Source organism: Salmo salar, chromosome ssa09, assembly GCF_905237065.1.
Source record: "Salmo salar chromosome ssa09, Ssal_v3.1, whole genome shotgun sequence".
Lineage (NCBI taxonomy): Eukaryota > Metazoa > Chordata > Actinopteri > Salmoniformes > Salmonidae > Salmo > Salmo salar.
The window spans coordinates 93760976-93776437 of record NC_059450.1 but is presented as its reverse complement, the minus strand read 5'-3'; the positions used below and the strand labels follow the sequence as shown (position 1 = coordinate 93776437).

General features: G+C 43.6%; 1 protein-coding gene across 1 annotated transcript in view; it reads right to left on the bottom strand.

The window, feature by feature from the left end:
• Nucleotides 1-15462, bottom strand: part of gpx3 (glutathione peroxidase 3) — a 28462-nt gene that overhangs the window by 6567 nt on the left and 6433 nt on the right. The window contains exons 2-4 of the mRNA XM_014213339.2: nucleotides 2857-3007; nucleotides 1395-1512; nucleotides 413-512 (exon numbers count right to left, since the gene is read on the bottom strand). Coding sequence (XP_014068814.1) covers nucleotides 413-512; nucleotides 1395-1512; nucleotides 2857-3007 — 369 coding nt within the window. The remainder of the gene's footprint in view (nucleotides 1-412; nucleotides 513-1394; nucleotides 1513-2856; nucleotides 3008-15462) is intronic.

Genomic DNA, 15462 nt, shown 5'->3' with positions numbered 1-15462 from the left:
TTATGTTCATGTCACAATAAAAATGTAATACATTTGTACCATTAAATGGAATGTCTTTACTATTAGACCTATTAAAAACAATGTCTGTACCCAATATACACAGTGAATGTCACGGTATAATTCTCACTGTGTAACACAGTTGCAAATGTGTTATAGAGTGATTTTGCCAGCTGTCACATCCACAGTATCTGTCCAATAATTCAGTCAGGATTATAGTGGGAAGTAAGTCGCCCACAAAGTGTTATTGACCCCGCTGTACACTAGGATGACAACAATTAGTCAAGTTTTCCAGAAGTCCTGGTTGGAGGTTTTCGGGTTGATGATTCCAGAAATCTTCTAACCAGGATTTCTGTAAAACCTGGGAATATTGAGTGCGTTTCCCGATTTTTTTCAGCTCTAATCACTTGCTTACTTTAAGGAAAGTGTAGACTGCTTGTTCTGTGTTTCCATTCACATCCCCCCTCTGGAATAGCAGGAAGTTTGGAACGAATCCATTTCCTGGTCGGACATGCCTGGAACACAAGGAGAGAGAGATACACATCACTTGGCTGCCTCCCAAATGGTACTCTATTCCCTATATAGTCCCCTACTTCTGACCAGGGCCCATAAGGCTCTGACCAGGCCCCATAAGGCCCTGACCAGGCCCCATAAGGCTCTGACCAGGGCACATAAGGCTCTGACCAGGCCCCATAAGGCTCTGACCAGGCCCCATAAGGCTCTGACCAGGGCCCATAAGGCTCTGACGAGGCCCCATAAGGCTCTGGTCAAAAGTAGCACTCTATTTAGGGAATAGGATGCCATTTGGGACACAACCACTGGCTAGACATGCTTTTGAGAACTTATAAGACCTTTTTAATGGGTGCCAAACTCACTAAGCTATTGCCCTAGATAGACATACTATGTGACACGAACACGAACCACAACACTGTTAAGCCTTTTATACATACAAACTCTGCTTTTACTTGAGGTTAACAACCCAGGTTATAAACCCAAATATACTGAAGGCAGACACTGGTGAAACCAGGGTTTCTAGTCTGGTGTACGTGGGGTTTAAGCTGGCCAGGGGTAGAGTCTAAGGTGGGCTAAAGGGACCAGATACCATAGGAATGTTGTTTTTTCCTCAGAGTGAGCTATACCTTAGGGATCTGTATATCGCTTCTCAGAAACTGATCTCCCAATCCTGGGATGTTTTTCCCAAACTAAATGAAGCTCTGTTGATTGACAGAGGATTTGCCTTTATTGGCATGCATGACACTTGCATTAGTTTCAGGTTTATTTCACCTTCATAATAAAAACATTGGTAATGTACAGTATATCATATACATTAGACCACTTTATATGTATTTTAATGACTGTTCAATTGTTAACGGGTCTTTGAGACAAACAATACTTACTTTAGAGTGGCCAGAATCTCATGATTGTCTCCTGGCTCCTGTTTTCCAAACTGATTGGAGGGGAACCCGAGAATGGTAAACCCATAATCCTTCATCTCCTCGTGTAGTGCATTCAACTCTGATTAGATAACACACACACACACACACACACACACACACACACACACACACACACACACACACACACACACACACACACACACACACACACACACACACACACACACACACACACACAGCTGGATTAAAGGTTTTATAATAGAAAGATAACACAACAACAAGATCAATCCGATAAAACCTTGGGTAACTTGAGGTCAAAATCAGATTTCTAAACAACGTACATTAAGTAAGGCGTATACTACAGTTTTCCCTGTTCTGGGTCACATATGGACTAGCTTTTGTCTTTGTTGCAGAGCACTCTAGGGGCTCCATTCCTAGGATCAGCTTTAACCGACATCTGCATTGCGGTTGTTTTGAAATGTGTCGGGAGTTGAAACTGCGTTAGAGCTGTCAAATCCACAAGCGGCTCCCGGCATTATACCTAAAGTGGACATTGCCAATGGCTGCATGGAGTTGCATTAACAGCCTTTGTTTACAATCTCCAACACTGGAATGTGAGATGTAATCTGCACCTCCATTAGGCTGATAGAAATCCTCATTATTTCATTTAATGATTTTTCAATTTGAACGTCATTATTTCTATATAGCCTACACTTCCTCCTTCTGGGTGTGGCTTCCTGACAATGATCCCAAGAGCAGCAGCTCACCGATCTGACAGCTCCAACGCAGTTCCCACCTCCAACACAGCCAAAACGTCAGCTATGCAGGTGACGGTTATCGCCGGTTAACGCTTGATCTGATTGAATCTAGGCCTCAGTCAGTCAAGCCTGTTAGTCTATGTATGGACTTGCTCATTGTAAGAGGGATTTACAGGGTTTGGGGGATAAACTAAGTGTGGGTAAGGTTGGGCTGTATCCAGATGTTCATATCATCATACCGTTTTCTGTACCATACCAGGGTATACGGTAGTATGGAATTTGCACACAAGCGGTGCTATTAAAAAAAACTATTTAGGCAACAGGCATCTTGATCCAGGAGGGGATTGAATGTCTGCTATAATAATCAAGAAGCTTGACCTCTAGACACTTAGCTAGCAGATGCATAGCTGGAGCCCTGAGCTGGATATAATAGGATTTCATTATATCTATGATTATATTTATTAGATTTCTTAGTTATAAGCAGTGGCGTAGCATGCACGCCGGTATTGAAAATCATACAGCCTGGTATTTTGAAATACCCCAGTATATGGTATATCGCCCAAGACTAAGCGTGGGGCCAGTCTACTGTGAAGCCTGGAGTTAGTCTACTGCAGTTTGCTAACTACACCGTTAGCCTACTGCAGTTTGTTAACTCCACTGTTAGTATACTGTTATAATGTTAGTCTTAAACCAGACAGTCTTACCCAGGTACTGGAAGGTGAGTCCTCAGTAAGTGGCTACGTTGATGAAGAGGACTGTCTTCCCCATGTACTCACTGAGGGAGACTGAACGACTCCCATTCAGTGTCTTAGCTTTGTAGTTATAGATCGTGCCATCTTTGGATGGGTCACACACCTGAGGATCAACACACACACACACACACACACACACACACACACACACACACTTAAACGGGTTATGCATATTCTCTGCTATATAGCCATTTTCCCTGAACTGTGTTTATTTATGTATATACTTTCTTGTGGTGCTATCAGCTGTTCGTCTTTAGAAAATAGGTCAAAGCACATAGAACCAGTTTTCAATCTTCAACAAAAATCTAAACTAATCAATGACATCCAATAGTGATGTATGTGCCTCCTAATTGGCCAAGAATGTAACCACTAGTATTCTACTTTCTTTACAAAATGAATAATGTGTATTTATCTGTCTAGGGTTGTCCTCGACTAGTCTGTTCTTTCGACCAATAGATTTTTCCATTTATATATATATCCATGTATGGATACATGGATATATATATACAGTGGGGGAAAAAAGTATTTGATCCCCTGCTGATTTTGTACGTTTGCCCACTGATAAAGAAAGAATCAGTCTATAATTTTAGTAGTAGGTTTATTTGAACAGTGAGGGACAGAATAACAACAAAAATATCCAGAAAAACACATGTAAAAAATGATATAAATTGATTTGCATTTTAATGAGGGAAATAAGTATTTGACCCCCTCTCAATCAGAAAGATTTCTGGCTCCCAGGTGTCTTTCATACAGGTAACGAGTTGAGATTAGGAGCACACTCTTAAAGGGAGCGCTCCTAACCGCAGCTTGTTACCTGTAAAAAAAACACATGTCCACAGAAGCAATCAATCAGATTCCAAACTCTCCACCATGGCCAAGACCAAAGAGCTCTCCAAGGATGTCAGGGACAAGATTGTAGACCTACACAAGGCTGGAATGGGCTACAAGACCATCGCCAAGCAGCTTGGTGAGAAGGTGACAACATTTGGTGCGATTATTCGCAAATGGAAGAAACAAAAGAACTGTCAATATCCCTCAGCCTGGGGCTCCATGCAAGATCTCACCTTGTGGGGTTTCAATGATCATGAGAACGGTGAGGAATCAGCCCAGAACTAGACGGGAGGATCTTGTCAATGATCTCAAGGCAGCTGGGACCATAGTCACCAAGAAAACAACTTGTAACACACTACGCCTTGAAGGACTGAAATCCTGCAGCACCCGCAAGGTCCCCATGCTCAAGAATACATATACATGCCCGTCTGAAGTTTGCCAATGAACATCTGAATGATTCAGAGGACAACTGGTGAAAGTGTTGTGGTCAGATGAGACCAAAATGGAGCTCTTTGGCATCAACTCAACTCACCGTGTTTGGAGGAGGAGGAATGTTGCCTATGACCAAGAACACCATCTCCACCGTCAAACATGGAGGTGGAAACATTATGCTTTGGGGGTGTTTTTCTGCTAAGGGGATAGGACAACTTTACCGCATCATTTGACGGGACCATGTACTGTCAAATCCTGGGTGAGAACCTCCTTCCCTCAGCCAGGGCATTGAAAATGGGTCATGGATGGGTATTCCAGCATGACAATGACCCAAAACACACGGCCAAGGCAACAAAGGAGTGGCTCAAAAAGAAGCACGTTAAGGTCCTGGAGTGGCCTAGCCAGTCTCCAGACCTTAATCCCATAGAAAATCTGTGGAGGGAGCTGAAGGTTCGAGTTGCCAAAAGTCAGCCTCGAAACCTTAATGACTTGGAGAAGATCTGCAAAGAGGAGTGGGACAAAATCCCTCCTGAGATGTGTGCAAACCTGGTGGCCAACTACAAGAAACGTCTGACCTCTGTGATTGCCAACAAGGGTTTTGCCACCAAGTACTAAGTTATGTTTTGCAGAGGGGTCAAATACTTATTTCCCTCATTAAAATGGAAATCATTTTATAACATTTTTAACATGTGTTTTTCTGGATTTTTTTGTTGTTATTCTGTCTCTCACTGTTCATATAAACCTACCATTACAATTATAGACTGATCATTTCTTTATAAGTGGGCAAACGTACAAAATCAGCAGGGGATCAAATACTTTTTTCCCCCACTGTGTGTTGTGACGGCCCTGAATTTTCCTGAACCGTCTCAGTGCTTCTCCTTCCAATAGAGCGCTTCCCCTTTAATTCCCAATTAAATAGTGCTTCTCCTTCCAATAAGGCGCTTCCCCTTTAATTCCCAATTAAATAGCCAGCATTAGCTGCGCAAAAGTGGGGTTGTGATGGAAACGTGAATGAGGATGTGCTCAGCCCTCAGTTCTGAAGCGTCTCGCTTCCGTTTGTTGTGTTGCTTTAAAAGTGTGCTTTGTGTAGCCTAATAGCAAGTTTTACCCAGGATCGGATCCACTCTTGCGTCCGTGGACTACACCTCTCCGTTGTTTTTCGTGGCCTTTCTCCGCTGGAGATCTGTCGGCAGATTGGCTTGTCTGACTGACCGACTACAACCTTTTTGTATACGGTATTTCATTTGTTTTGGTGTGATGTATACCGTGATGATTTATGTAGTTAGTTGTAGTTGAGAATTTACTAAGATGTGATACGCTTTATAGTTGTGGTAAAATATTTGTTATTTTGATTGTATGATTGACACTGGGTTTATGAACGGACAAACATTGCGTGACTAAGTTCACTTGAGGTCCCTGAACTTGTTTACCGGGCTGGACTCTTTTTAGGCCTGAGGTACAGGACATTTCTGGAGGAACCAGAGCTGTTTAAAGCTCATTATTATTATTGTTGTGTGTGTGATCATTTATGTTCTTAATACAACCACGCAAAAGAATACAGTTGTTTTGTAAGTTATTTCCAATGTTTTAAGGGTTTATGAAAAGTGTATTTCCATCCTGACTTTTACATGAGTCCTTTGTATTGGTGTAGACTTGACGGACCAGATGGGACTCATTCCCTCCCAAACTAAAAGGAGAAACAAATATTTTCTCTGGTAGGCACAACCTACCTGGCACCCCGATAAATGATAACCTCAAGTCAAAACCGTTACATAAAAAATGGCACCCCAGAAGGGACCTCAACATTGAGAAATAACCAAAGCAAATCTTTTGTGTGGAATTAAAACAATGGATTCACCCCAAGAAAATGTGCTCATCCATATCATACCTGTCAATGGGAATACACAGGGCCAGTCTGACCATCGAGCCGACATCTCAAATCATAATGTTAATGGAGTTGATTTGGGCCAGAGCCCTGGGAATCTGAATGCTCGGTCTGGACCACAGGCCACAGGAGGTCTAACCAGTTACTCCCTTATTGACATGGATCTGTGTGGAAGTACTGAGCTAGCCCTCCCTCTGACGCCCAACCTTCCTCCATTGTCTGGTTTATCTCAAGAGGTTGTAGTCTTACAACTTCAAGGTGACATCCTTGATATTTGTCGGAGTCAACATCTCCGAACTCTAATCCACCATAAATTCAAATGTCTGAGTGAAGAGCAACAACAGAGTGCCATGGAATTCAGCAACTCACTTAGCACTCTAACCCACACGCTGACAGAGCTCAGTGAGGGTGGAAGACGGGATGTTACTGGTGCCATGGACAGGCAGTTTGACTACCAACAAACCCAACTCACTGCCACTCTCCAGTGGCGCTTGCAACATCATCACACTGAGGTCCTCAAGGACGTTAATTCAGTTTTTTTTCTCCTCTGGTTAACACTAGACCACTTGCAGAAAGAGCTCTCTAATTGTGTTAAAATGTTGGCTGACGTGTCTGTTGACATGGCCTCCATTAGGCACAACTCCTTGCACAGAGCTTCTCTGGTGTCCACTTCTGTTCAGACCACTGAGGGCCAAGCTGGCACCTCAGAACAGCTAAGACAAGGCCATGCTGCAGCCACCCCTTACAGTATGCAATCCATCATGCATCCTGGTGTTCATTTTCATGGTCCGATAACTCCCTCTACCTCCTCAATCCCTCCTAGCTCTTTTGTTCATGGTGATTTGAGTAGACGTCATGTGGGGGCGATGCCCATTAAATTGCAATTTCCCACCTTTGGGGAAAAAGGATGACAGTCCTGATCCGTTAATGTATCTGGAAAGATGTGACTTTCTTGCCCTCAATCCCCTGGATGACGAAGAACTCCTTGCCACATTGAGGAATGTGTTGCATGGGACAGCTCGAGACTGGTGGGATGTGGCACGTCTCACCCCTACCTCCTGGGCTGACTTTGAGGCCAAGTTTTCCTCTGCATTTCTGTCTGAGGACTACACAGATGAGCTGGCAGACAGAGTCAGGAATCGAGTGCAAAGAGAGAAAGAGAGTATCCGTGACTTTGCATACGGTTACCACTCCCTGTGCAGAAGGTGGAAACCTGGTATTGAGGAGGAAGAGGTCATTAAATTGATCTTGAAGAACATCAACCCACTACTAGCCAGTCAACTCAGAGAAAGAGTCACCACTGTTGATGGACTGGTTTGCCTGGGACAGCAGTTCGAGAAGGACAGAGAATGCCAACAGCAATATGAATAGAGAAAGAAACAGACACCCAAGCCAGACCATCAACAACAGCCAGAGTCTCCAGCCAAAACCCCTCCCATGTTCCTTTTGGCTACATCTCCAACAGGACATTCTTCAGCTACATGTCCAAGACCATATCAAGTAAACCCTTCTAGAAACCACAAATCACAACAGGCCAACACACCTAACTCCCTTCGCAGGAATGACCATCCTACTCTGGGTGCTTTGACCAGAGTTGAAACCCCAAGAGTCACTGCCTACACCCCACCCCCCCCTCCATCGACATCCCCTTCCTTTCAGTTAATACCGCATCAACTTGTGTTACCCCTGTCCATAGGTCCATGGACAGGAAGAGCCATCCTGGACACCGGGTCAGCCTACACACTGCTCAATGAGAAACTGTGGAAGGAGGTTAAAGGTCCACACTACAACTTGAAACCGTGGACAGAAGGTCCACTCTATCTGGCTGATGGTGAGGCTAAACGACCACTTGGATGGAGTGAGGTAGAGTTCTGCCTGTGTAACCACTCCTATATGATTCCTTCTGTTATCCTACAAACCAAGAACCTTGCTTTTCCTGTCGTGTTGGGAATTGATTTCATGTACTTCAGTGGTGTCCAGATTGATATCGCACACAATTGCTACTGGTTTCCATACAATCCGAGCAAGAAGCATTTCTTCCAGTCAGAAGCTACAAAGTTACATGATTGGGGTCCAAATGTGGCAGTCTTCTCTGCCATTGCTCCGGTACCACTAACCCTTGATAATCCTTCTGATGATCTCCTTTTACAGGCTGTGAGAAGAGCTCAGCTGGAACAGCCAGAGGAGTTGAGGCTGTTGGAACAGCTGCAGAATAACGCTGATGTATGTACTTCAAAGCTGGGACGTACCGGGCTCCTGAAGCACAAAATATTCCTTACACAGGAAATGCCGATCAAGCAGAAGCCATATCGTTTGTCCCCAGCGACGCTAATCATCCAAAAAGGACTCATTAATGATATGTTGACACAAAATATAATTGAACGTTCATTCTCTCCCTGGGCTGCTCCTGTTGTCCTCATCCCAAAAAAGACCGGTGGTCTTAGATTTTGTGTGGACTACAGGAAGACCAACAAGGTTTCCCAGACTGATGCCTATCCTCTTCCCACCATCCAAGAGATCCTGGAGTCATTGTCTGGCGCAGTTGCGTTCACTACCCTTGACCTCAATAGTGGCTATTGGCAGGTTGAGATGGACCAGGAAAGCAAGGACAAGACTGCCTTTGTCTGTGCCGAGGGCTTGTTTTCCTTTAAGGTGATGCCTTTTGGATTAAAGAATGCACCTGCCACTTCCCAAAGACTCATGGAGATTGCGTTAGGTGAGCTCAAAGGGAAGATCTGTTTTGTCTACCTGGATGATATAATTATCTACTCCCAGACCAGAGAACAATATTTTCAAGATCTTCAAGCAGTGTTGGACAAGCTAAGGGAAGCTGGTCTGACATTGAACATGAAGAAGAGCAACTTCTGCCAAACCTCCCTGAAGTTCCTTGGCCATATTGTGTCTTTTGACAGCACTCATGTGGATACCGAAAAGACCAAGGCGGTACAAGATTTCCCTGTCCCAACCACACTCAAGGCCCTTCAACGGTTCCTTGGGATGGCTGGATGGTACCATCGGTTTGTGTCGAACTTCTCCCAGGTGGCAGAACCCTTCAACGCATTGAAGCAAAGGTGCGATATTCTGATGGACGGCAGAGTGCCAGACCTCTTTTGAAACCCTGAAACGACACCTCGTCACACCTCCCATTTTGGGTCATCCCAACTTTGATTGCCCTTTTGTTGTTTACACTGATGCAAGTGATGTTGGACTTGGTGCTGTCCTAGTCCAACAGACTGGACTTGGCACTGAAGAAGTGCTAGCGTTCACCACTCGAACATTGAATGGAGCAGAACGGAACTACTCCACAACCGAGCAAGAGTGCCTTGCAGTTGTCTGGGCTTTGGGAAAGTGGAGATACTACCTGGAGGGAAGACACTTCACTGTGGTCACTGACCATTCCTCCCTTGTGTCGGTGTTCAAGACCAACAAACCAAGCACCAGACTCATCAGATGGGCTCTACGGTTGCAAGAGTTCACCTTTGCAGTAGAATACAGGAAAGGAAAATACAACTGTTCCAGATGCCTTATCCAGAGGTCCTGCTGGTGGTAATGGTGGCCCTCATCTTACATGTGCTACTGTCCTGTCAAGCAGGCGAGACTCACCCAAAACTGACTTTCCCATCTCTGAGGCCATTTGGAAAGCCCAACAGGATGATCCAGAAGTACAGGCTTTGTACCAGACTATTCTGGAAGATGGAGAAAAGATGGTCAATCCTACCACCAAGCTGACCATCATTGAAGACAAAGTCTACCGAGTTGTACAACTACCTCACATCATTTGGGCAGGTTCAAAACCTACAAGCGGTTGCAAGCATTACTGTACTGGCCACATTTGAGCATGGATGTGAAGTCACACATCCGAAACTGTCAGGTTTGTCAAATGTACAAACCAGAAGGTAGAAAGCCTGCTGGCAAGTTGCAGCAAACTGTGGTTACCCGACCTTGGGAAATGTTAGGAGTGGATTTGATGGGTCCATTTCCTAGAAGCTCCAATCAGAATGTGTACATGCTTGTTTTTGTTGATTACTATTCCAAGTGGGTGGAGCTCTTTGCCCTGCATCAGGCCACAGCAAGGACAGTCTCTAACATCCTTACGAAAGAGATCCTGACTCGCTGGGGAGTGCCTGATTACATCCTGTCTGATCGAGGTTCCCAATTCGTCTCTGATCTCTTTGAGGAGACCTGCCAAAGATGGAACCTGAGACAGAAGTTGACCACGGCCTATCACCCACAGACCAACCTCACTGAGAGAGTTAATCGAACCTTGAAGACAATGGTTGCTTCCTATGTAGGGACCCAGCACAAACACTGGGACAAGCACCTTCACGAGTTTCGATTTGCCCTGAATTCTGCTGTGCAAGAGTCCACTGGAGTCACACCTGCAGAGCTGAACCTGAGTCGTCCCCTCCGAGGACCCTTGGAGATGGTGCTACAGCCCCAGCGGGTTACTCCAGACGCTGCTTGCTATGACCAGGTAGTCCAACTCCACGACTTGAGAGCTCTTGTCTCAAAGAACATGATCCAGGCTCGACTCAAGCAGAAGAGAAATTATGATAAGAAGAGACGAGACATGCAGTTCCAGCTTCGTGATCGGGTGTGGCTTCGCTCTCATTCAAAAGCTGAACAATTCTTCTCGGCCAAGCTCGCTCCTAAATGGCAAGGACCATATAGGATTGTGGAGCAGAGTGGCCCTTTGAACTATCGAGTGGTGAAAGAGGACACAGGTGAAGATATGCGCGTTGTCCATGTCTCACGCCTTAAGGCCTGTTACCCCTCGGCTGAGGAATTGGAGGAGATTGAGCGCCGCAAGGTCCTGGAGATCTTTGAAGAGGAAAGTGAGGAGACTTTTCTCGGATTCCCAGATCCAGAAGTCTCACGCCTTAAGGCCTGTGACCCCCTCGGCTGAGGAGCGTGAGCGCCAAAAAGTAATGAATATTTTTGTAGAGGAAAGTGATGAAGAGACCTTTCCCCGGTTTCCAGGGCAATGGTCGGCTTTTTTCAGGGGGGGGGGTGTGTGACGGCCCTGAATTTTCCTGAACCGTCTCAGTGCTTCCCCTTTAATTCCCAATTAAATAGTGCTTCTCCTTCCAATAGTGCGCTTTCCCTTTAATTCCCAATTAAATAGCCAGCATCAGCTGCGCAAAAGTGGGGTTGTGATGGAAACGTGAATGAGGATGTGCTCAACCCTCAGTTCTGAAGCTTCTCTCTTCCGTTTGATGTGTTGCTTTAAAAGTGTGCTTTGTGTAGCCTAATAACAAGTTTTACCCAGGATCGGATCCACTCTTGCGTCCGTGGACTACACCTCTCCGTTGTTTTTCGTGGCCTTTCTCCGCTGGAGATCTGTCGGCGGATTGGCTTGTCTGACTGACCGACTGACTACAACCTTTTTGTATACGGTATTTCATTTGTTTTGGTGTGATGTATACCGTGATGATTTATGTAGTTAGTTGTAGTTGAGGATTTACTAAGATGTGATACGCTTTATAGTTGTGGTAAAATATTTGTTATTTTGATTGTATGATTGACACTGGGTTTATGAACGGACAAACATTGCGTGACTAAGTTCACTTGAGGTCCCTGAACTTGTTTACCGGGCTGGACTCTTTTTAGGCCTGAGGTACAGGACATTTCTGGAGGAACCAGAGCTGTTTAAAGCTCATTATTATTATTATTGTTGTGTGTGTGATCATTTATGTTGTTAATACAACCACGCAAAAGAATACAGTTGTTTTGTAAGTTATTTCCAATGTTTTAAGGGTTTATGAAAAGTGTATTTCCATCCTGACTTTTACATGAGTCCTTTGTATTGGTGTAGACTTGACGGACCAGATGGGACTCATTCCCTCCCAAACTAAAAGGAGAAAACAATATTTTCTCTGGTAGGCACAACCTACCTGGCACCCCGATAAATGATAACCTCAAGTCAAAACTGTTACTGTGTGTGTGTGTGTGTGTGTGTGTGTGTGTGTGTGTGTGTGTGTGTGTGTTATATATATATATATATATATATATATATATATATATATATATATATATATATATATATATATATATATATATATATATATCCTATGTGTTTTATTATATATGCATTGAGCTTGTCTGATGCTTTAAACCAGGCATGTCAAACTCATTCCATGGAGGGTCTAGTGTCTGCTGGTTTTAGATTTTTCCTTTCAATTAAGACAGACAACCAGGTGATTTCCTGGTTGACCTTAATTCATCAATCAACCACAAGGGAAGACCGAAAACCCACAGACTTGTCCCTTGACCGAATGACACACGCTTTCAGCACGTTTGATGAAATAATAAACACATAAATGACTCAAGAGGGAGCCAGAGATCAAGATAACCAGAAGAAGAAAAAAGGTATTCCCAACCCCCTCCTCCCGCTGCTGCTGGCTGTCAATACACTCATGAAGGTGCGGGTAATAGGCTACACTAGGGGTCGGCAACATTTTTCATGTGGAATGCCAATTTATCTTACCATTTCTACCAAACCAGTTATGATTTTCATATGCACATTTTCGTGGAACAATTTAATTTCAATTATAATAACGTATTTGTGTTCTATTGACAACTAGGTAAAATTAGTCTACATAAAGCCAACAAATAAAAATTTGCAAGTAGAAAATATATCCTATAAATCACATTGCTAAGCATGGGGGTTTGTTCATGGTCTTCAACTGCATTTCTCTCTCTATTCCTGTCTGCAATGAACTTGAAACATTGTATCAACTGGGTCTTGCTTGAGCTAGGCTATCGAACTTGCAACATTGTATTAACTATTCTGGGCCCTCAGAGTTGCCCTCAGACACAGATGTAGGCTATTTGCATAAACGATAAGAAGAAATAAGGTACAGTGCCTTGCAAAAGTATTCGGCCCCCTTGAACTTTTCGACCTTTTGCCTCATTTCAGGCTTCAAACATAAAGATTATAAAACTGTAATTTTTTGTGAAGAATCAACAAGTGGGACACAATTATGAAGTGGAACTAAATTTATTGGATATTTCAAACTTTTTTAACAAATAAAAAACTGAAATTGGCCGTGCAAAATTATTCAGCCCCCTTAAGTTAATACTTTGTAGCGCCACCTTCTGCTGTGATTACAGCTGTAAGTCGCTTGGGGTATGTCTATCAGTTTTGCACATCGAGAGACTGACATTTTTGCCCATTCCTCCTTGCAAAACAGCTCGAGCTCAGTGAGGTTGGATGGAGAGCGTTTGTGAACAGCAGTTTTCAGTTCTTTCCACAGATTCTCGATTGGATTCAGGTCTGGACTTTGACTTGGCCATTCTAACACCTTAATATGTTTATTTGTGAACCATTCCATTGTAGATTTTTCTTTATGTTTTGGATCATTGTCTTGTTGGAAGACAAATCTCCGTCTCAGGTCTTTTGCAGACTCCATCGGGTTTTCTTCCAGAATGGTCCTGTATTTGGCTCCATCCATCTTCCCATCAATTTTAACCATCTTCCCTGCCCCTGCTGAAGAAAAGCAGGCCCAAACCATGATGCTGCCACCACCATGTTTGACAGTGGGGATGGTGTGTTCAGGGTGATGAGCTGTGTTGCTTTTACGCCAAACATAACGTTTTGCATTGTTCCCAAAAAGTTCGATTTTGGTTTCATCTGACCAGAGCACCTTCCACATGTTTGGTGTGTCTCCCAGGTGGCTAGTGGCAATCTTTAAACAACACTTTTTATGGATATCTTTAAGAAATGGCTTTCTTCTTGCCACTCTTCCATAAAGGCCAGATTTGTGCAGTATACGACTGATTGTTGTCCTATGGACAGAGTCTCCCACCTCAGCTGTAGATCTCTGCAGTTCATCCAGAGTGATCATGGGCCTCTTGGCTGCATCTCTGATCAGTCTTCTCCTTGTATGAGCTGAAAGTTTAGAGGGACGGCCGGGTCTTTGTAGATTTGCAGTGGTCTGATACTCCTTCCATTTCAATATTATCGCTTGCACAGTGCTCCTTGGGAGTTTTAAAGCTTGGGAAATCTTTTTGTATCCAACTCCGGCTTTAAACTTCTCCACAACAGTATCTCGGACCTACCTGGTGTGTTCCTTGTTCTTCATGATGCTCTCTGCGCTTTAAACGGACCTCTGAGACTATCACAGAGCAGGTGCATTTATACGGAGACTTGATTACACACAGGTGGATTCTATTTATCATTAGTCATTTAGGTCAACATTGGATCATTCAGAGATCCTCACTGAACTTCTGGAGAGAGTTTGCTGCACTGAAAGTAAAGGGGCTGAATAATTTTGCACGCCCAATTTTTCAGTTTTTTATTTGTTAAAGTTTGAAATATCCAATAAATTTCGTTCCACTTCATGATTGTGTCCCACTTGTTGTTGATTCTTCACAAAAAATTATCTTTATGTTTGAAGCCTGAAATGTGGCAAAAGTTCAAGGGGGCTGAATACTTTCGCAAGGCACTGTATTTTAAGACATTTCCACTGGATCAGAGCATGACATTTTTCGGTGGTTATCGAAAGGGAGACTAAAAGATTTTTCAAATACATTGAGAAACTTGTCATTCACAATGGATGTAAAAACAGAATTTGTTGACCTGCTGTTTTGAGGTGAAGAAAAACATACTTTGAGAAACTTCACAGCTCATTATTGCTGGTGAGTTAAGACAATCAGAAATACTATCAGACATCCCCAAATGGGCGCATTTATACATAGGCCAGGTAGCTTAGGCCTACTTCTTTGCGCTACCTACTTCTATGTGTAATCAGGTGCACATCCTTACTAAATATTGACAGGAGCGTTCCAAACAAAACTCGTATATGGAATGAATAAAAACTAAAACTTGTTTCTCACAAGTGTAGCATACAGTGGCTTGTGAAAGTATTCACCCCCTTGGCATTTTCCTATTTTGTTGCCTTACAACCTGGAATTAAAATAGATTTTGGGGGGGTTGTATCATTTGATTTACACAACATGCCTTCCACTTGGAAGATGCAATTTATTTATTTTTGTGAAACAAACAAGAAATAAGACAAAAAAAACTGAACTTGAGCATGCATAACTATTCACCCCCCCAAAGTCAATACTTTGTAGAGCCACGTTTTGCAGCAATTACAGCTGCAAGTCTCTTGGGGTATGTCTAAAAGCTTGGCACATCTAGCCACTGAGATTTTTGCCCATTCTTCAAGGTAAAACTGCTCCAGCTCCTTCAAGTTGGATGGGTTCCGCTTGTGCACAGCAATCATCTCAATTGGATTGAGGTCTGGGCTTTGACTAGGCCATTCCAAGACATTTAAATGTTTCCCCTTAAACCACTCGAGTGTTGCTTTAGCAGTATGCTTAGGGTCATTGTCCTGCTGGAAGGTGAACCTCCATCCCAGTCTCAAATCTATGGAAGACAAACAGGTTTCCCTCAAGAATTTCCC